The 23,303-nt window shown below is 39.1% G+C and overlaps 1 protein-coding gene across 5 annotated transcripts; it reads left to right on the forward strand.

Annotated features, from left to right (window-relative positions):
* The first annotated feature begins 641 nt into the window (after positions 1-641).
* On the forward strand, positions 642-22,026 carry LOC124168412 (glyceraldehyde-3-phosphate dehydrogenase 2-like). 5 transcript variants are annotated; one of them, XM_046546632.1, is made up of 3 exons: positions 642-779; positions 7,517-7,588; positions 20,728-22,026. In XM_046546632.1, the coding sequence occupies exon 3, from the start codon at positions 20,787-20,789 to the stop codon at positions 21,792-21,794; it is 1,008 nt and encodes a 335-aa protein (XP_046402588.1). In that variant the 5' UTR covers positions 642-779; positions 7,517-7,588; positions 20,728-20,786; the 3' UTR covers positions 21,795-22,026. The 5 variants fall into 5 exon arrangements, with proteins under 5 accessions (XP_046402588.1, XP_046402587.1, XP_046402589.1 ...); XM_046546631.1 differs by lacking the exon at positions 7,517-7,588 and adding an exon at positions 20,518-20,584; XM_046546633.1 differs by lacking the exon at positions 7,517-7,588 and adding an exon at positions 20,518-20,584 and having other exon boundaries at positions 20,731-22,026.
* The last annotated feature ends 1,277 nt before the right edge of the window (positions 22,027-23,303 follow it).

Raw genomic sequence — 23,303 nt, forward strand, 5'->3', positions numbered from 1 at the left:
CAAATTTTTCAGGCCTTATTTTTGATCGGTCCCACAACTTTTTTTCATTGGGCCAGATGGATTTGAAAAAAATCGATTTTTCCGATCCGCCCTAGTACACATATTTAAGTTGAATTGGGATTTACTATCGATAAATTTTGTGCCCCAAGATATTTCAACCCGAAATGTTTTGGACAAGGGAATATTTAACGATCCAGGATAAATAGAGCGCATATGATATGTTTGTTAACCAAACTTTTATAATTGTTCCTAGCATTTTGAATAAGACTGCAGAAGTAAGAAAAAAATTAATTTAGGATGTCAGCATTTATTGTTTGGCGGACAATTATACCAAAAAGCTCTGAAATTCTGCAGTTTTAGTCTTTTATTTTACAAATTTTGTAGTGTATACACCCTTAACCCTTATTTCCCCTACCATCTCAATTCCAGATTCTCCGTTAATCCTTGCAACCTCAAGTTATAACCTGGTATCATCTACTCATTTTTAGTCCTACATTGTAAGTCATAATATAATGACATTCATATTTACTCGTTGAAACACCTATGAAAAAAGTGATGCTGAATGCTGATAATCAGGAACCGTGATTGCAACCATGGATTGTTTACCCATCCCACGTGGCTTTGCGTATTACGCTTAGCAACCAGTATTGATGTTTTTGTTTGGTTGAATTTTTTTTATGAGCAACGAGACCGAAATAAAATTTTAAGTGATTTGAAGAACCGTGAAATATAGATTATTCCCGGCGTCTCCATACATTTTTCAATTACACTACATTCAGGTGAGTACTCATTTTTAATTATTAACGTAAGACTGTATATAAGACTTCAATAGGTCATTGCATCAAGACTTCAATAAGTCATCGTATCAATACCTAGGAAAACTTCAATACTGTAGTGTTCATCAGTAATCATGTAAAACAGTCAACGAAAGACCAAATTTATCGTTGGCGTAATGAAATTTGCTCTTAGGAAGCTCGACCGCACATAAATTTTCTCTCCCTCGAATTGGGTCTTGTACTTCTGCAAAACTTGAATATAATCGAAATTATATGCATTTTTATTTTCGCTGTTTCAAAATATGCTTCGACATAATACCTAATGTAGACGTCATTTTCTTATTCATTGGTGCAGAAGTAATTTCGTTAATCGTTTTTCAAACCATAAATTATTTATTTTATTCTACATTTTAATGCTTTATTCATTTCATCTAGTTTCACTGGTGGGTTGCATTAGGTGTTACAATTGCGGTTCGAGAGAGAGAAAAAAAGATGGGTATAGCGGATATGGGAATTGCTTTATTGAAAGCACTTATTTTAATGAGTTTTTGTTAAAAATCTCCCTAGTCTCTTATTTCCATAATGGTTACCTATGTCGCTTGATTGCCTGAGCCACTTTAAATCCCTGTCTTTGTTTCACGATAACCATCCATTCTCCTCTGTTAATGCTCGGCTTCAAAACCCTGTCGTGTCTATTTTCTCGTTTCCCTTTTGTTCTTATTGTTTTATATTGATAGCCATTCTTGGGAGAAACAATTCCTCCAGCCATGATTCCCACTGTACGCCATTTTTTGGGAGTTTCTACCTGTGGATTACCTCTTCGATAGGTCCTCACGTCAATTTTATTGGGAAACTGATACATCTAGTAGAGTAGGATATTGTGCGAAGAAACATAGAAAAGTGAATATGGAGTGCTTATGCGAAAATCTTTCACTGTGATACCTCTAGCTCACGGATACCGGTGAATCATAGTTCATCTACATCTACATAATGCCCCGCAAGCCGCCTGAAAGGCGTGTGGCAGGAGATGTTAGGACACCAGCCGTTTACAAATAAAAAAGAAGCGCTCTAACGAAGTTAAGACTAGCATTCATTAAAGTCCTTTATGGTTCGGGGGAAAAACGAATTCCCATATCCGTTCGGCAAAACATCGCTCTTAATTTATCGCTTCTGTCGGACCTCGAAATATAGAGTGGCTCTAATGTTATGTTCTTCGTGTCGCTCTTAAAGATATCCATTCTCAAATATTCAAGTAATCTAAGCCTAGCGCGCAGCCTCCGAGTCTTCAGCGGAAGCCAGCCTGATTTGCTTAACATCTGGGTAATGCTGTCTGTACGCCCGTAGCGGTTTTTGACGAACCGCGTACCCTTCCTTTGTATTTTGTTCAGTTCGCGGATTAAGTCTTTCTGCACCGCATCCCATACGCTCGCTGAATATTCAAGGTGCGGTCGGACGAGTGTGAAAGAGCACCTTTCCTTTACTTTCTCATCCGAAAATCTTCCCACAATATGCTAGACGAATCCTAATTTTTTTAGGGCTATGCCGCAAATATTTTTTATATATAAGTTCATCATTAATAAATTTTATATTTTGAAGTCAAAAATTAAAATAACTGACAAAGCATTTAGGTCGATAAAAAATCAGCTGATTCACCTTGAGTTCACTCTCGTCGTGTCCTGGTTAATGAATTTTCACTGAACCCCTTTCCTCTTTTGGTGCATACCTCACGTAACCAAGTGATGATTGCGGTATGGCACCCCATGGCCGTATAATCCCACTATTGGTGTGGCGTTCCCAAGTTCGGCGCAAATGCACTTCCGTTTTGCTGTAGTATTTTTCGCGAATGAATCAGATAAGTGTGAAGTTTTCACATCGAAGCACATAAAAGTGGGGAAAACTGTTGATATGAATCACTAATTTAAAGTCAGCAATCAGTGATCATTTGGAAAGAATTTTTAATCTTTTGAGTAGCTATATTTTGGGTAATGGATCGTGTAAAGTTTTCATGTCCTAAATCCATTCGGTCTTCATAATGTCTTTGTACTACATAGTCCTAAAGGTCTATCTTTTTTACTTCAGCTTTAGTTAAAGTCTGTCTACCTTTTATAGGGTTCCGTGTCCGTTAATGCTGTTAATAGACTCTTATTATTAGTTTTTAATCACATTTATTTGTGTGCATAATTGGTGTCTTCATCATTCATTTACTTCAGCGAGTGAAATTCTTTGTCTTGCTTTACCGGTAGTCCATTCGAATAATAATGTGACAGCAATTGAAGTGAGCTTGAAAACTCAAACGTGACGTTCTGTAATATAAAAGGTCAGCGAAGAAGCATAAAATATCTAAATGATATTGATCCCATTCATAATTTCATATGCAAGATTTCTTGCAAAGGCTCTGGTATCAACAACGAAGATTTTTTAGGTTAATTACGAATCAGAAAATTAAGACGAGGTTCACAGCTAAAAAAACAATTAATCAGTGTATAATTTTATTGAAGATGGTAATTAAGCATATTTAACTTGAGAGGGCAAATTGAAACGTTTACTTGAAAAACGCAGTTTCGATTATTTCTTATTCTATCAATTAATGGATCAAGTTTAGTGCCTATACTCCATCTCCGGCCTCGTCAGTGGAATTAAACTTCAATATGTCTCAACAATTCTGTTTAATGTGAGTTGCTAAGTAGGCGGCGGTTTGCAGTCATTTTTTATTAGTCTGCCGGATCGTTACATCCAACCTCATTTCATTCTATCCATTTCATTTCAATGAAAAAAATAAATGAAGGCATTAATTTAGCTTTATAGGTGGTAGAATGAGAAAATCACAGGATTTTATCGACCAGGCCGATGAAAATTTTCCCTTTGATGAACGGCCTATATTTCAGTACATTCATGGTGTTGAGAATCTCATCAATATTTTATAAATAGCTCAAATATCCGCGTGTTTTGAAAATTTTAATTTTCCAAGGACTGCAGAAGTGATATATGTCAGGTCCACACTATTTGAAGAAATTTAATTAATAACCTAACCACTTGCTATTATCTACCAATTTAATGACATACTTTCAACAGGAAGGGAGTTATAAGTCCTCGAGTGGTCAGAAAATAAATGGCAGTGAGAGGAAATTTAGTAAATGAAGCGATCCCAAAGTATAGTGGACGTAACTACGGAATTGCCTTTACCTCTGATGGACGGTCTATATTTCAGAACATTCATAGCGATGTAAATCTCACTATGAATATACCAAGAAAATGAGTTTATTTTATCCAATAAAGGGAGTAGAGGTACTGCTCTCGAAGAATTTCAGGCAAACCGTTGTGTAAACTGAATGAGGAGAAGTTTAGGAATAGAAGAGAGAAAAATGTCGAATTTAAGGTTTAATTTACCGAGTTAAGTAACAAATTTGTTTACCGTTTTCTTATTTGCCAATTTGGATTTCTTCAAGAAGGACACATATTTTTCCGCTTACTAATACGTTTTCTACTTTTCGAGTAATGATACTGTGACGAATCATTGAACTGAGTTTTCCTTTTTTAAATAAACAAAAAATAATAGGTTTCCTTTCATTTTAAGTGGTGATTACGAACGTGGCAGAATTTTTCTAACGGTACCTGTAATAGGGTGGTTTCCTATTATTTTTTTATTGCTTTAATCGAAAGATTATTACTCCTGGAGTACGTATTTCACGATTTTAGATTTTTAAATGACAACATCTATTTTTCGCGATTAAATGAAAAGTGAAAATTTTCAAGCGCGCGAAAACGCGACGCTTAAGTATGAATGCCGGGAAATATCTCCGTACGTCGTATTTCTGGTTCCCCCTCCCGCCCGGTGAGGTGACCTTGAGGCGAGGCTTAGCGCTGATACGTCGCAGGATGCTAGCGGATAGCTGAGTACCTTACTGAATGGTAGCGCGTGGCTTAAAAAAGGTTTATTAATACCTTATCAAACGAAGAAAACTTTCCGAACTTAGCCAGTTTTAATAGGTGATTATTAAGACATGTTTCCCTGAGCTCTGTGCCTCATGCATGCATTGGTAACCTCAGACGATGTATAACTCCTATCCTCTCGTGTAGAAACTAGGTCCCTGTGACGTCATGCGGAGTGGAATCGCATGGGCGCCAATCTGGCCTTTTTCAAATGAGGATAAAATTTGACCCTTGCCATTCGTCTAAACCGGTATTTCAAAAACCAAATAATTTGTGTATTATGAATACAGTAATGGTGGGTAACGAATCGCAATCAATGCCTTTCGTTTTCTTTGATGAAGGAAACTACCCTATTCCTGACTACATGTCGTCTCGCTCTTTTCGAGTGGGCAGACAAAATCGTAAATACGTGGTTGTGAATGTTGCAGATTTCTTTCCTGAGAAAAATAATTTTCCACCCACACACTGAAAATATGAGTAAACATATTTCAGTTCCATGTAGACGACCCCGTTAAAGAAATCACAGCGGACAAGGTATTCAATTGCGAAATCCCATACACCTGTGCGATTGATTTTTTAAATGCTTACTCCCTTCATAGTTTGGCCCGTCCTTTTCCACCATTGGTCCCATCATAACAGCTTTTTCAACCCTCATGCATAGATTCAGTTTATTATGCTCGTCGGTATTTCATTTTCCAAAGCGAATGTAATGGGTTACTTTCCTTTCCTCACTTTCAGACCAGAAACTAGGAGGGTACTGCACAGTGGCGTAGCCAGGAATTTCGTTCGGGGGGGGGGGTCCAAAACAAGGGTGGGTGGGGAAATATTTTAAAGCTGTGTAAAGCACTTACGAATAACGTTAAGTTTAACTCACTAACTTAAATGACATAATTCATCAACTATATATTTTTTAATATACGAAATATTTAACTAGACATAATAAAACCGGCCATGAGAGTTTTCCGTCTAATTTCCACCACCTTCATCCTCAATTTGATAGCCGCAGTATTTCTACCAACCTTCATTACCATTCGGACATGTGGCGTTGTCTCGGCCAATGAAACTGTCTACTCAATATCATTTTTTTATTACTATCAGATTATTTACGGTAGGGTATGGTATTTGGAGGAGGCGGCCGACAGCTGACATAATTTGCGCCACGAGAGAAGGGTATGGGAGGAAGGGTGGAGAGAAATCCGGTGTCGGCATTAATCTGCTATTAAAGAAAGGCGACAAAGGGACCACGGGTGTAGGTCTAATCTGATGGACAGAGTATTGCGCTTGAAATGTCCTCCACATAGCATTCAATCAGGGATCGGGCAGCCTCTGAAAATTCTCTGCCATCGCCGGGATTTTAACCTGAGGCCACGGGGTGGAAAGCCAATACTCTGGCCATTACACCAACCTGATTCCCTTAATTAGGTTAGATTATTTTCGGTTACAGCTTGGAGTGTGGAGACTCTCCGCGATCCATACCCCAAAGTTTAAATAGAGGAGACCCAATATCATCCCATAGAAGGCTAATATCTGTTGCCAATTCGGTATCATTTTAATAGGTTTTCAAAAATGTCCGCGGCGCGGCGATGAGTGCAATGCGATCCACTATTTTCAAATATTTTGCCTAATATCTTTGTAATTGGGACGTATGGCATTAAAAAAATTATGAATTTGATAGATCACTTTTATCATTATTTAAATTTCAGTTAACACCCCTAATTATACCTTATTTACCGTGAAACTCGGATCAATTTGTTCGTCAGCGACGCGAGTGGCGATTTCTGTAAGCCTAGTTGAATGCGCGGTAGTTGACAACACATTTAGAGGACTACTTGAGGCAGGGGCGCAGCTAAGAATTAAGGCTAGGGGGGGTTTAGGCTCAAGTAATACTTAGGAGTGTGGAGGTATTGCATACCCGCCAGGGTAAGCAGGAGTTGCGGGGGCCCTCCTCCAGAAAAATTTTAAGAATAATGGTTCAAAATGGCGAGTTTTACGGCTTTCTGGTGGATATTTGATTAATCCTAACACTATTCTATTAAGTAATACTGATCCAAATAAGAAAAATGGATTGAACTTAAAAATTCCTCTGAGCTCTGGGGTGGGGGTTTCTTCCCCGAAATCCCCCCCTCGCTGCGCCACTGACTTGAGGATCTTCTTTGTAATATACGTGGTTTAAACCTTCATTACATTTGACAAACAAGAAACATAACCAGGTGCATTGCACAGCTCTGGGCATAAATATTTTACCTCCCAGGAGCCGAAAATTCTGCAAGTAGCGAATGGACTTGGCAAACCCGCTGAATCACTCCTCCGCTCCAAAGAACAACTAACAGTCTGGGCGTCCAGCGAGGCCCTTCTTCCCTGCCCGTCAAAAATTCTGTTTCAGCGCTGCGTGGAACTTAAGGAAAAATATATAAAGAGGGAGGCACCGTCTCGTCCTGGAGCACGAGTCATAATAATCGCGAGTCAAACCGTCCGTGGGCCTTAAAAACTATTTTTCACCGTCAGGGAACAAGGCTCTTGCTCGACAAAGGTAGTGTTTAGTCCACTTGGTAGGGTCCAAAACCAGGCGGGAAAATTTTTTAAAAACAGGGTAGTAAGGAAAGGGTTTTTAACTAATTTTAACACTTTTCACTATCGAAAAAACTTGATTTTTCTTAGAAATATTATGTAAATTCATGTTCTTTCAATATTTTGTTATATACTCTAAAGCAAAGTATTTATGATTTTATTTGTCGGGGGGGGGAGGATGTCCGGACCCCCGGGCCTCCCCCCCTGGCTATGCCACCGGTGGTGTTTGTTATTCTTTGCAGCAAGGGCATGTTTCAGTGACATTGACAAGTCGGCATCGATTCGGGACTTACAAACTTTTCAGATCCTGGGTGGTAAGATTTTTCTGTTCGGTACTAAGCAATAGCTAAATTAATTTAAGTGAACACACTTACCTTACCAGTGGTTTTTTTGGTGGACCCCCGTAAAATTGGCAATGTAGATTTGGCAAGAAAGCACTGCAATCACTGGTGTCATGGTGCTGGAACGCCTTTCCGGAACTGATTAACAAAAGACATAATGGTCAAATAACATTTTTATCAATTTTGGTGCCTCAAAATTTCTAATATATACATATGTGACCAAAACAAAAAAAAATATTTTAAAATACGCAGACGTAACTTGTAATAAAAAAGACATAAACAGTAATATTTCTCCTGCAAAATAAAGTGTTCCGGCACTGCAACTTTTTCCATGATGTCGCTGCTAGCAATGCATCAATTTTTGAATCTTAATGTTAAACGCCAATGATGCACAATAATTGGGGATTTTCATCCCAGGATAAAGGACTTAATTATTTGGCTAACATAAAGAGGACGATTAACTCTCAAAAATTGTTATGTAGCATATTAATGGATGTCAGAACACCATTACATCCAATCCATAGATCTTTGCTAGGACTTTGCTCCAGTAATAGCAGTGGCAAATACATATGGAGGCACCAACCCTCCCCCCCTTGTGGGGCAACCCACATTTCCGAACATTAATGAATCACAATTGTAACTTTTTTACATCATTAGATAGCATTTTCTTGTATATGTGTATAATCAGTTTAAATATAACTATCTTAAAGTTTGAATGTAACTTGATTATTTTTCACTATGATAAAAGTATAGGTAGCTCAAAATACCTTTTGTCCCCTCCCCTTGAGTTTTAAAAAATTAAAATGAGGCAAAAGAGAGGAGCAAGCAAGGCAGAAATGGATTATAACCCCATACTTTGACATCTCCCCTCACCCCCAAAATGAAGAAAAATTTCAGTATGTACTGTAAACTCAAATAGTTCAATGAATTATGTCCGAGAGCGTTGAAGCTGAATGCAGTGGTAGGTACTATATCCATAGGTGGATTTAGGGGGAGGGCAAGGGGGCACGTGGTCCCCCCAGATGCTTAAAAAATAGACAAGATTTTTAATATGGTTATCATTACGTTAATTTTGTTATGTAGTATATTATGGATCCTCAATCATTATTTCATGTTAATAACTTTCATTTTAAAATAAAGAGAATATTTTGCATAATAATAGTTGCATATTGTTTTCAATCTCAAATATAAGAAGACCGTTTGCCTGTCAGGCCCTTGTGCCCCTCCAGAAAAAAATTCTGCATCCGACCTGGACTATATCATATATATTATTATTATTTGTATGGATTTAAATGTAAAATATCATAAGGGTGTCCTAATTTAAAACAAGTGTAGTTTCACATTGAACCTTGCCCCCTGTACTATTGTCTACCCATCATGTAAGTAGGACGCGTACCTCCAGATTGATCAGTCTTTTTTGCTGGAAGATTACTCACTGTGTTCCTTAAGATATTAATCCTTCCAGATTTTTGTGTTTAAACCTTTGAGCACTAATTTAACATATTGTCTTGGGATTCCATCATAAACCACCTCTAGCTTATCATAAAAAATCTCTCCTTCATTTCTTCTGGGGCCTACCCAGTTGGCACAATCATATTAATCAATGAATGTTAATGAATCTTACCCTCCCTCTTATTATATGCAGTCTCGTAATGCACTAATTCACATGGCATAAGTTTATTATAGTATGTTTGAGCTTACTATCCACTATTAATGCTCCTCCTGCTCTTCCTTTGGTTCTTCCACCATAAAATATAACTTGTTTTTGATGCTATTACTCCCTGTCTCATCCACCTCTTGAAGGGCAGCAATTCCAATTCAACACTTTTTAATCTCGAAGCATATTTCTGTCCAAGTACCAGGCCTTGTCATCATCTGATCATCCTATGTTGCCCAAATCACATCCTTGCGAGTGATCAAGTATTACCTGAGCAGCATTTTTTGGCATTTTTGACCCCTGCCTTCCCACACAATGAGAAATACTCAATTGCTGACCCTCTCTCCCATTTTCTGGCATAAGGTTTTTTGAAAAAAAAATATAATTCTACATTTGAAGAAAACCAAATATTTTTTACTATATTTGAGGTGTTCTGTAAGCAATGTTACATTATTACTATAAAAAAGTTATGTATGATTTTACACTTTCCCGGCAAACACAATGTTTAAACTTTTCTCGGGATTCTGCACGGGTAAGATTTTCTAAGAGCGCTGAAGTTTCAGGTACTGACTCGCTACCCATTCTCGTGGCTACTGAATGAATATTTGAAGTGACTGTTGAAGCTCAGCATCAGGAGAGGCGGGATTGGTTGTGCCCCGATTGTTGTCATGGAGGACCGTGGACCAGCGTAGCTTTAGCCCTGGCAATCATAATTCTTATAAGAGTTCTACTCCAAGAGCTGCGGATCGAATATCTGGTGTCTCTGTTGACATTTTTATTTTCCAGTCCTATCTCTATTGCCTCTTTTGCCGTGAGAATGGGTAATAAGTCAGAACCCGAAACATTGGTGCTCTTATAAAAAAGTTGCTGAATTTATCAGACTGTTGCCAATCAACTTAGTTACTTTGTCAATGATCGCAGGGAATATTTAAGAATGATTAAATTACAACTGCACATATAGATTACACTCCACAAAATTTTTGATGTACCGATGTCGCCATCTGGAGGCACCATAACCACAGCTTATATCTCATATGTAGTTACAGATATATGGGCAGCACAAAGATAAACACACAAACAATGGCTGCCAAATAAAAGTGAAAAGTACCTATTAGTTACTAGTAAACTGGTATGATTTAAGTTTTTTTTTAACAAGGAGGATTGGTTTGGTGTGGTGGGTACAATGCTGGGTGTTTTCTTTTAAGTATAGCACTTCATCCATTGGATGGAACACTAATCCATGGTCCAATAACTTGCATTAAATACTAATTTTCCATGCATAATGATAAAAGTAAGTCTTCAATTTGTTACCACTTTAATTCATTGATCAATTCATAAACCAATTTGGTTCATTGAGTAGTTTTATCCTGAAATTCACCTCATTTTCTTTTTAATGCTTGACTTTAAGTCTCTGAAAGGCATTCATTGATATTACCCAATTTTGAAAAAAAAATTCTTTGACTGATGTTTGATTGGTAAATATTTGAGCATGCTAATCATAGATATTGCATCTCTTATGCATTCCCTGCTAGAAAATGCAGAAGAGATTCCTTAAAAAATTTGTCCCTCCCAATTCAAACCAGATTGATTTCAACATATGTACTTTTTGCAATGGGGCTAAAACAAGGCGGTGAAAATATGAACACCCCATGCATCTAATGGCAGTAGGCCAAACCTCTACTTCATTCAACCATACTTCTTATTTGTTGTGTGGGTTGAAACTAAACTGTTTCGAAGATGAAGCACGTGGTCCCTCCGCTGCGAAACATTATTTTTGCTTAGTTTCTTCCCAGAGTTTTAGTTTAGTTTTGACCCGAAATTTGGGTAATATCAATGAATGCCTTAGTTTAGCTTTGACCCAAAAATTGGGTAATATCAATGAATGCCTTTCAGAGACTTAAAAGTCAAGCATTAAAAAGAAAATGTGGTGAATTTCATGATTAAACTACTCAATGAACCAAAGTGGTTTATGAATTGATCAATGAATTAAAGTGGTAACAAATTGAAGACTTACTTTTATCATTATGCATGGAAAATTAATATTTAATGCAACTTATTGGACTATGGATTAGTGTTCCATCCATTGAATGAAGTGCTATGCCGGTAACTCCAACCCAAAAAACAGTTATGTACATGGAGGTTTAAAATATCCTTATGCTACTCATAGCACGGAAAATATTTTCTTCTTGTAGGCGCTGGCCGGAAAGGGCTAAGATTGATGTTGGCAGAATAGGCATATAGCCAGAGGGAGGCATCAATCCCCCCATTTGTTTCCACAGAAGGTGGCATTTCTACTGCCTGTAATACGTATCTAACGATTTGATCGTTGGATTATTCTTCCTCATAGAATAATCCTCCAAGGTCGTTAGTATATTAATTGCGTTTGCTTGGTTTCGCTTATAGTAGGGCCTGCCCGCCTTGTGGCGGTGCGGGAATCCTCGTCCCTTCCCTTCCTTCCCCGTCCTTTCCCTGGAGGCGTCGTCGGGCTCCTATCGCGGCGGCGCCTCCTTTCCTTGTTCCTTCCCGTCCTTCCCCTTCTGGGTGCAGAGGAGAAAAGCTAGCGCTTACAGTCCCTGCCCCAGGAGTGTATCCCGTGAGCCCGCCCTAAGGGTTTCATTCCACCTGCCTGTAATACGTACATATACTATGGAGACAACCAGCCTAGGGGTACAAGAAGGGATGGCAATAACAACTAAACAAAAGTCAAAACCAGTACAATTTCAATAGTTTCGTACCCGAGAGTGAAACGGAGAAACGAAACCAAATGAATTTCACCCGGGGAGCTAAATCCAGGGTCGAAACAAAATTGGGGTCAAAACTACTTCGGGTCAAAACTAAACTAAAACTCTGGGAAGAAACGAAACACAGATAATGTTTCGCAGCGGAGGGACCACGTGCTTCATCTTCAAACGGTTTAGTTTCAACCCACACAACGAATAAGAAGCATGGTTGAATGAAGTAGAGGTTTGGCCTACTGCCATTAGATGCATGGGGTGTTCATATTTTCACCACCTTGAACCACCTTGTTTTAGCCCCATTGCAAAAAGTACATATATTGAAATCAATCTGGTTTGAATTGGGAGGGACAAATTTTTTAAGGAATCTCTTCTGCATTTTCTAGCAGGGAATGCATAAGAGATGCAATCAATATCTATGATTAGCACGCACAAATATTTACTAACCAAACATCAGTCAAAGAATTTTTTTTTCAAATTTGGGTAATATCAATGAATGCCTTTCGGAGACCTTAAGTCAAGCATTAAAAAGAAAATGAGGTGAATTTCAGGATTAAACTACTCAATGAACCAAAGTGGTTTATGAATTGATCAATGAATTAAAGTGGTAACAAATTGAAGACTTCATGTAATTTGATTTATGCTGATAAAACTTGCAATGGTGAATGTTAAACCTTGCCTCAACAATCAATTTTAAATGTTGAATATATTTGTCCAAATTGGAATAGAAATATGTACCTATATTTGCATCTCACAATGTATCTAAAGTTCCAAATAAGATAAACAAATCGTACTTTCAACATTCTAAAATATTTAATTGCCCTCAATCTGTGTCAACCTCTTTGTGTGATCATCAGTAATTGAGATATGAGCAAATTAATAAGAGTGCTCGTAAGAACATGGGCGTACCCAGGATGAAAACTAGGGGGTGGGAGGGCAAAACTAGCTGCGGTAATCCAAGTTGTAACTTTTTTGCACAGAAAAGGTTAATGAAACCGAAATTTTAAGGAAATCATGACAGCAATTTATAAGTTTTTATAATTATTTGCTTGAAAAAAATAATGATTTTATTTTAGTTACATGTCTTACACTAATATCATTTTTCTTCGAAAGTAAAATTTGTTCATAACTTTTGTTTTGAACAAAATTTTTTTTGCTACTGGGCGGCAGTCATCTTCCCCTCCATTCTCTTGGTCTTCTTTTCGTAATAGGGTCGTTTCCTATTATTTTTCATTGCCTAAATGGAAAGATTATTACTCCTGGAGTACATATTTCATGCTTTAGATTTTTAAATGACGATATCCATTTTTCGTGATTAAATGAAAAGTGAAAATTTTCAAGCGCAAGAAAATTATGAACGCTGGGAAAACTCTGTGTGATGTTTTTCTGGTTCCTGCTGCCGCAAGCAAGGTGACCTTGGGGCGAGGCTTTGAGCACTGATACGACGCAGGATGCTAGCAGGTAGCAGAGCACGCTGCTAGCTGGTAGCGCTTGGCTTAAATAAGGATTATTAATACCTTATAAAAAAGAAAAAAATTCCCGACCTTAGCCAGTTATAATTGGCGATTATTAAGACATGTTTCCCTGAGCTCTGTGCCTCATGCATGCATTGGTAATCTCTGACGATGTAAAACTCCTATTTACTCGTATAGAAACTAGGTCCCTGTGACGTCACATGGAGTGGCATTGCATGGGTGCCAATCTGACCATTTTTCAAATGAGGATAAAATTGACCATTGCCATTCGTCAAAACCCGTATTTCTAAAACCAAATAATTTGTATATTATGAATACACTAATGGTGGGTAACGAATCGCAATCAATGCCTTTCATTTTCTTTGATGAAGGAAACTACCTTCTTCTTGGTTGCTGCTACAGATGATGTCTCTGCAATAGTTTTGCATGGCAGCAGTTTAAAGAAACTTACTGACCTCACTGTTGTGAATGACAAACTCCTTGAACAGATAGGTCCTGTTCGATAAGCTTCCAAGACTCTAATGATTTTTCTCCCAGTTACCAGGGAAGAGGTATGTAGTTGGTAGGGTTTTCCTGGTCTAGCAGTGTTTTTTACCTGACACCATCTCGTGAACTACCTTTTGTCTGGCTCCTACCATTGCAGATATCTGGAATATAGGTGCCTCCACTGATAGTAATTGTGAAATGCTTCTGCCAGTCCAGCTCTAGGGGTCATACAAACGTCCAATAATAATAATAGTAATAATAATATTTATTTACTTCATTGGGATAATACATCCATGGGTTTCATGAAAATAATGCAGGATAATATACAAACAGATAATAAAATACAATACACACAAGCTATACAAACACACAGCTACACTCAGCGGGATTGAGGTCATAGGTTAATATATAATACCAGTTAAAAACTCATTTAGATTGTATTAGCTCTTTTCAATTATCATATGTTTCAGTTTGGCTTTGAATTGAATTGATGAGGAAATGGAACGGATGGTGACAGGAATCTTATTGTACGGCAATGGAGTCGTATGGACCTTTTAAACAGAGACTGTAGGAGTATTGGAGGGTGTGTATGTTGTTTCTGGAGCGTATGTTGTGATTGTGTAGGTTGGCATTGACAGAGAAAAGATGAGGGTTGTTTCGAACAAACATGGCACAGGTAAGGAGATAGATTGAGAGGAGAGTTTAGATGCAGAAACTTATAAAAAGGGGTCTGCCTGGGGTGCGAATGGGGACTCTATAACCTTTTCACTGTGACAAAATTGTTGTGCAAGGAGAGGCATGATCGGATATACCTATTCACAAGGGCGGATCCAGGATTTTTTTCTGCGGGGGGCACAATAAGGGTCTGACAGGCAAATGGTCACATATTTGAGATTTAAAACAACCCTAGTAGCACCAAAGGGATTATATCTGCATATTTTTAAGATTTCAGAATGTATCTGTACACAGATTTTCAAATCTGTATAATTCACATATTTTATACATGTCTGATGATCCATGGTCCTATGATATATACTAGAATCTTTAAAATATACAAATAATATCCTTACGGTGTAAGCAGGGATCATCAGACATGTATAAGATATGTATAATATACAGATTTATGACAGTTATAACTAATTAATCTATGTAAAATCCATATGATGGCAGCAGATATACTACATATAATATCTAGATATTATCTGTGGTAGAGGACATTTGCATGCATATTATACAGATATAATACGTGTGCAGTTTATACTATGATACGTATACAATCTAGATATTATCTTTTTGGTGCTACTAGGGAGCATGTAAAAATTACGATACGAGATATTCTCTTCATTCTAATGTGTAAGTTATGAATTTGAAATGAAATGATTGAGGCTCCGTAATTCACAAAACAATACGAACATAATGATAACCGTATTAAATGTCTTGTCTATTTTTTAAGCGCCAGGTGGGGGACATGCCCTTGTGCCCCTTCCCTAATTCTGCCTATGCCTATATTCACAAAAATTGAAATACCTTTCTTTGAGTCAATGAAATTTTAAAAAAGTCTTCAATGTGAGTGTTGCTTACAATGATAAATACCCTAACATTGAATTCTATACTATACATACATAGTGTTAGCACTACATCATATTTTGAAAATAGAATGGTGCCTAATAATTTTACGAAAATAATTTTTACTGCAAAGTCAGGGTATCCATGAAAGCTAAAAATGTGTTTTAGATACTTGAGGTCAGTGGCGCAGCGAGGGGGGGTTTTGGGGGTGTACCCCCCCCCCCTCCCATAGCTCAGAGAAATTTTTAAGTTTAATCCATTTTACTTAATTGGTTAAATGTTACTAATAGAACAGTGTAAGGATTAATTAAATATTCCTCTGAAAGCCGTAAAATTCACCATCTTGAACAGTTCTTACAATTCCACAATTTATTAATCTCGCACCTACCGATTATCCTGGTGGGTATTCCAAACCCCCACACACCCCGATACCTACACCCCCCCAGCCTTTATTCCTTGCTGCACCCCTGCTTGAGGTAATATTCAAAGGGTGCAATGTTCCATATTGAAGTAATCATCTATATTCATCAGTTCACAGCAATGTCATTCATAGGAATCATTCAAGAAAATTGATCATTTTTGGCCCCCAGAGCCCAGAAGTATAGGCATTAGGCATAATTGAAAATGTCATCTTTGTTGCTGATTGGGAAGACTTGTGTAAGAAGTTGGGGCCATTTTTATTTACCAAGATGAGCTATCTCAGAAGAAGAGTCAAAGATTTGAAGAACAAACACTTGTACTAGCACATAACAACAAATGGTGTCTGCTGGTCAGGGCCGGACTTAGGGCGACCGTGGCGACCGCCCCGGGCCCCGCGTTCGTGAAAAAAAAACTATATATTAAACTATTTTGAACTCAACTGCGTGATAGTATCAAACGGCGTAATTACAAAGTCTGAATTTGGGAGGGGAACACATACTTAGCCAGAGAGTGGTAGGGATTCAAAATGCTCGAGTTTGTAGATGGGGTATAGAGTTTAATATTTTAAGTGAAGGGCCCCGCACTGAAGGTTCGCCCCTAGCCCCGCACCTGCTAGGGCCGGCTCTGCTGCTGGTTCAATGGCTTTGGCGTGAATTAGGGTTGATTGTTTTGGTAGAACTCCTTACCGGTGAATGCGTGGGTCATGCCATCCTGTAGCTGGAAAGGTGGCTGGCATCCACCGATTGCTTGACACCTAGCAAAGGTGGCACATGATTTAAAGATGTTGCTGCCTCTTTATAAATATTCTTATTCTTGATGAGGTGTATATAATATGATAGCCCCATAATTACAATTATTCACTGTTCATTTAATCATCAGCAATACTTTTTCACCTTTCCCTTGGACTACAACCTTGTCGCGGTGGAAAGGCTTGCGCGTTCCTATGACCCCTAGAGCTGCACTGGCGGGATTAATTCTAAATTATTCCCGGTAGGGACACCCATGCCAGATAGGTCGAAGGGTAGGAGCCAGACGAAAGGTAGTCCACGTGATGGTGTCACGTAAAAAACACTGTTGGAATGGAAGTGGGAAACCCTACCAACTATCTCTTCCCTGAACACATGGAGTACAACCAAATGAGCCTCGGAATCTCATCGCCCGGGACCCGTCCGCAAAGGGCGGGTGTCGGGCACGGCAGCGAGGTCGGCAAGGTCCTCGGGGTCGTCAACATGCGAAATCCTTGCAGAGACTTATCATCATCACCATCAGCAGCAGCAGCAGCAATGAAGAAAGAAGAAAAGAAGACCAAGAAGATGGAGAAGAAGAAGTCGGCTGTAAATGTAGGGACGTGGAATGTGAGGACTATGATGAGGGCGGGGAAATTAGAAAATATCAAAAGGGAAATGGATAAAGGGAGGATAGACATCTTAGGATTATGCGAGGTGAGGTGGAGGGATGGGGGGGACTATTGGAGTGATGGGTATAGGGTTATATATAGTGGAGGGGAAGAAAGCCAGCGGGGGGTAGCTTTAGTACTAAACGGGAAGATGGGTAAGCGTGTGGTAGGTATAGACCAGATAAGCGATAGGATTCTGGTGGTAGAAATTGAGGCGCGGCCCACCAACCTTGTGGTGGTCCAAGTTTACATGCCCACTAGCAATCATAGGGAGGAAGAAGTAGATGAGGTGTATGAACAGCTCGAGGAAATAATTAGAGACACACCAGGTACGAAAAATCTGGTAGTAATGGGGGACTGGAACGCCTCAGTCGGGGAAGGCAGGGATGGAAACGAAATAGGAGATTTTGGTCTAGGAAAACGGAACGACAGGGGAGAGAAAGCAGCAGAATTTTGTAGGAGAAACAAATTATTCATCACAAACACGTGGTTCAATCATCATAAAGGGCTAAGGTACACGTGGAAAAGTCCAGGGGATGCGGGGAGATATCAAATAGACTACATTATGGTAAGACAGAGGTTTAGGAATAGTGTGAAAAACTCGCGCAGCTTCCCTGCAGCGGATGCGGATTCGGACCACAATCTAGTGCTCATGAAATGCAACGTAAGGTTCAAAAGACTTATAAGAGTTAGGAAGACGAAGAAATGGAACGTAGAAGCCCTGAAAGGGAGCATGAGGAGAGAATATCAGGAACTAGTGGACATTAGTATGCGGGACATTGACAGCACCAAGACTGTTGAGGAAAGATGGGATAATATTAGAACGGGAATAGTCAAAGCGGCGGAGAAGTCAATTGGCTACGTGGACAGTAGAAGGATAAAGAAGCCGTGGATAACGGAGGCAATGGTAAAAGAAATGGAGGAGAGAAGGAAGTGGAAGAACGTGGACACAGAACAGGGCAAAAGAATGTATAGGGAATTGAATAATCGATTACGACGTGAAACTAAGAGGGCAAGGGAGGCTTGGTGGAAAACACAATGTGAGGAAATGGAAAAGTTCCAGAAGGATGGAGAAGTAGGCGCGTTGTACGCCAAAGTTAAGTCGCTATCGGGCGGCAAAAGAGGACAAACCATGTCTAAAATTAAGGCTCAGGATGGGAGGATGCTAACCGAGCGAGCAGAGGTACAGGGTAGGTGGAAGGAATACGTGGAGGACCTGTATGACGGAATGAACAGACCAGAGAGATTGACTCTAGAGGAGGAAAGTGCAGTGGAGGAGGACAATCTTGGGCCGGGGATATTAGATTCGGAAATAGAGAGAGCACTTCGTGATATGAAGGCTAGGAAAGCAGTAGGCGTGGACAATATCCCGTGTGAGCTTCTGAAGAATCTAGGGAAGGAAGGTAAGAATAGGTTTTTCGAACTAGTGCGCAGGATCTACGAGGAGGGATGTTGGCCGGAAGATTTCGTGAAGACGGTTTTAATTCCGCTTCCGAAGAAGAAGAAAGCTGTGGAATGCGGAGACTATAGGACTATCAGCCTAATATCGCATGCGGCGAAAGTGGTACTGAGGATATTGAACAGACGAATGGAGGCGAGGGCAAACGAATATTTGGGCGAAGATCAGTTTGGTTTCAGAGGGAAGTCAACTCGTGATGCAATAGCAATAATGAGGTCCCTCGTGGAGAGGAGGCTAGAATATGACCAGGACGTATATGCGTGTTTCGTGGATTTTGAGAAAGCGTTTGATAGGGTGAACTGGGTGAAGCTAATGGATATTCTCAAGAGAATGGGTGTAGATTGGAGGGATAGACGACTGATTCGTAATCTGTATATGGCCCAGACTGCGCAAGTGAGGATAGCGGACCAAGAATCTGGGTGGGCAAGCATTGGCCGAGGTGTGAGGCAAGGCTGTCCTCTCTCTCGCCGCTGCTCTTTAACGTGTACGTTGAAGAGATGGTAAGGGAAGCGTGGGATGAGTTAGAAGCTGGGATAAAAGTGGGAGGAATGATGTTCAAATCAGTGAGATTCGCAGATGACCAAGCGTTGATCAGCCAGTCAGCGAGTGGGCTTCAGGCTCTAGTGGATGCGTTATACGAACGTTGCGAGGAGTATGGGATGAGGATTAATCACAAGAAAACTAAGGTTATGCGGTTTTGTAAAGCATCACGAGCGAGGAATGTGAGACTCAAGATAAAGGTGGGTGGTGAAAAACTTGAGCAGGTTGAGCAATTCAACTATTTAGGCAGTACGTTAGAGGAAAACGGATACAGTAGTAAGGAAATCAGGAAGAGAATAGCATTAGCGAAGGAGGCGTTCATGAACAGGAAGGAGCTTCTGAGAGGATCGTTGTGTAAGAGTTTAAAGAAAAGGCTGGTGAAGAGTTTGATTTGGAGTGTAGCTCTCTACGGTGCGGAAACGTGGACACTGAGGAAAGAAGACGAGAGAAGATTGGAGGCATTCGAGATGTGGGTATGGAGAAGAATGGAGAGGGTGAAATGGACGGAGAGGAAAAGGAACGACGAAGTGCTGGATATGGTTGGCGAAGAGAGGCAGCTCTTAGATGAGATACGCAGGAGACAGAAGGTATGGATGGAGTTAGTGCTTAGTGGTGAGGGGATGCTGAAAATGGTGTTGTAGGGTAGAATGTTAGGTAAACGAGGGAGGGGAAGGAAAAGAATAGGTTTTTTAGATAGATTGAAAGAGAGTAGGCCTTACAGTGAATTAAAGAAGGCAGTGCTGGAAGGAAAGGGAGGCTCCCAGATCGCTTCTCGAATACTCCATGGAAACCTACCTTAATCGGTAGAATACTATAATAATAATAATACTTTTTCAAAAGTCTTGATTCTGCCTCATTTTCTTTTCCCATCGGACTTGTCCCTTCTGAATCATTCGCTGAGTCACAAAAGTGTTCATAAGACTAGTATTTTACCTCTAAGGTAACATATGGTGTCAGACGTAGGCATTAATATGCCAATCAGCCATCAGCTGACTCCCAAGGGAGTCTAACTGCACCCAAACTCAAATACCTCTAAGTTAATCGATAGGATGCCCAATGTGGAAACTTTGGCAAAATACAATTTTTTCCTGTTTACTCAGAAAATATAGTAAATTATGAAGCATTTTTGCCAATACATAATTTTTTTGATTTATTTTGAATTTTGAAGGTAGAACCCTTCATACAATGTGTGCTGTTCCTCTGCAGTCAAGACCTGTTTTTTTCTAAAATTCAAAGTATGTTTACATATTTTCATGTAGATTCACAATTAGAAATGAAAAATACTAATGCTTAGATGGTCACTTACCATTTCAACTTTTCTCCAAGTCATCAAATTTTAATGTCTGTACTTTAATATTATCATTACTTTGCATTTTAGCAGGGGAGACTCAAGAATAATTTGCAAACTACATTGAAGAGAAGCAAAAATTTCTAAAGATGGTTAAAATTGGCATCAATGGCTTTGGCCGCATTGGACGTATTGTATTGAGAGCAGCTGTGAAAAGGAACATCAGGGTTGTAGCAATAAATGACCCATTTCTGAATGCAGAATATATGGTCTATTTGTTTGTCCATGATTCAACCCATGGAAAGTTTAGGGGTGATGTCACAGCTGATGGTAATGCTATACAAGTTAATACGCAAGAGATATGTGTTTTTAATGAGAAAGAAGCAGCGAACATACCATGGAAAGACACAGGAGCTGACTTTGTTGTTGAATCGTCAGGCATAAACACGTCAATGGAGAAGGCTTCAGAGCATTTGAAAGGTGGAGCCAAAAAAGTTGTGATCTGTGCTCCAAGTGCTGATGCTCCTACGTTTGTCATTGGAGTCAATCACAAATCATATGAGTCATCAATGACTGTTGTTTCCAATGCATCCTGCACAACAAATTGTCTTGCGCCTTTAGTCAAGGTTATAAATGATCGCTTTAGGATTATTGAGGGTTTGATGACAACAATCCATGCCTTGACAGCCACACAGAAAGTAGTTGATAGTGTTTCAGGGAAAAATTGGCGCGATGGTCGTGGAGCAGCACAGAATATTATCCCTGCTGCAACAGGAGCTGCAAAAGCTGTGACTAAAGTCATTCCAGAATTGGAAGGAAAACTGACGGGAATGGCATTCCGAGTTCCTGTTCACAATGTCTCAGTTGTGGATTTAACAGTTCGTTTTCAGCATGAAACCACATATGATGAAGTATGTCGAATTATCAAGGAGACCTCGTCATGCCAACTGAGAGGCATATTAGAATATTCAGAGGAAGAATTAGTTTCCTCAGATATCAATGGGAATCAACATTCTTGTGTTTTTGATGCCAGCGCTGGTATATACATAAATGGTAGTTTCATGAAACTCATTGCTTGGTATGACAATGAATTTGCCTATTCCCATAGAGTGTTGGATCTTATTTTGTATATGGATGGAGTAGATAAATCAATATAATGTTATTATTATCTATGTTTCATTTAGTTTTGTTGCTTCATTTGGCTACACAAAAATAAATCAAATCAATTATGTGTATGACAATATGTTAATTCTTTATGTGCTTGTCTCTGAATGCACATCCGGTTAAAGTGCTTTCACCAACTTATTTAAAATTTGTTTTTTCAATTTAAAATTTTGATTGTTACATTAATTAGGATAAAAGACAATGTTAATTAAAAATAATTTTTTTTAAAACATGTTTACCTTTTCACTGGGCGGTAATTTTAAGTTACAGTTCTGCAATGATGTAAGTGATATTCACCTCCACCTACCAATGTTGGATGTTGGAACTTTCAGCAGGGATCCAGGTTTTACAAAAATGATAGTCAACGTTTATCTTGATGCATCACTTCTAAGATCCATTCTGTATTAAAAACTAATGTATGCACAAGGATACAACACTATTTTAGAGCACATGAGAATCCAACAAATGAAAGGACTAGCAGTGCCAACCTGCCTGTTACACAGCCAGGTTGCCTCTGCTGTGCTATTGGTTATCGCCTTTCGTCTATTGCCTTTCGTCTATATCGTGCCTATCATAATGTTGCATCTGTTGCTGGTTGTTGGAAAGGAGAACCATTGCAGTAGGGAGACAGGAATAGGGTGGTTTCCTATTATTTTTTTATTGCCTAAATCGAAAGATTATTACTCCTGGAGTACGTATTTCACGCTTTTAGATTTTTAAATGATGATATCTATTTTTCGCGATTAAATGAAAAGTGAAAATTTTCAAGCGCGTGAAAACGTGACGGCTAAGTATGAATGCTGGGTAAACTCCGCGTTACGTCGTTCTGGTTCCCGCTGCCGCAAGTGAGGTGACCTTGGGACGAGGCTTTGAGCACTGATACGACCCAGGATGCTAGCAGGTAGTAGAGTACCCTGCTAGCTGGTAGCGCTTGGCTTAAATAAGGATTACACTGGATGGCATGAAAATCGGCCCTGACACCATTCCTGCTGATTCTTATGTAAAATGACCTCCTAAATCCGAATATGAACTCCGCTTTTTTTTCATCACCCACCATTTTCGGGGGAGCTCCCCCCTCCAATTTTCATCACTTTTCGGTCATTTGGAGGAATTAATAGGATTATTTTAGCATATAAATTTTTCCTAGGGGTTTTGAGGGGAGCAAAATCCTAAAAAGTTAATATTTATGGTAAAGAGGTAGATTTGGGGGGAAATAGTCTCCGTAAATTGTGTAAAAACGCATTGAAAATGATCAATTTTGCATTTTTTTTCGCAAATTTTCATGTATTTTAAAAAACTTTCCAGCTTCCATTTCACATCATCCTCCCCCGAATGATAAAAATGTATAACAACTAGAAACATCAGTAATAACAAAAATATTCTGCTGCATAGCATAGCAACAATTAAAAATTATAGCAATGGCTCGGAAGATTCACTTTACTACGATGGCCTCTCCCGCCTGTCCTGCTCAGGCTTGGACAGCAATTCTCTTGCTTTCGCAG

This window comes from Ischnura elegans, chromosome 11 (genome assembly GCF_921293095.1).
Source record: "Ischnura elegans chromosome 11, ioIscEleg1.1, whole genome shotgun sequence".
In the NCBI taxonomy this organism is placed as follows: domain Eukaryota; kingdom Metazoa; phylum Arthropoda; class Insecta; order Odonata; family Coenagrionidae; genus Ischnura; species Ischnura elegans.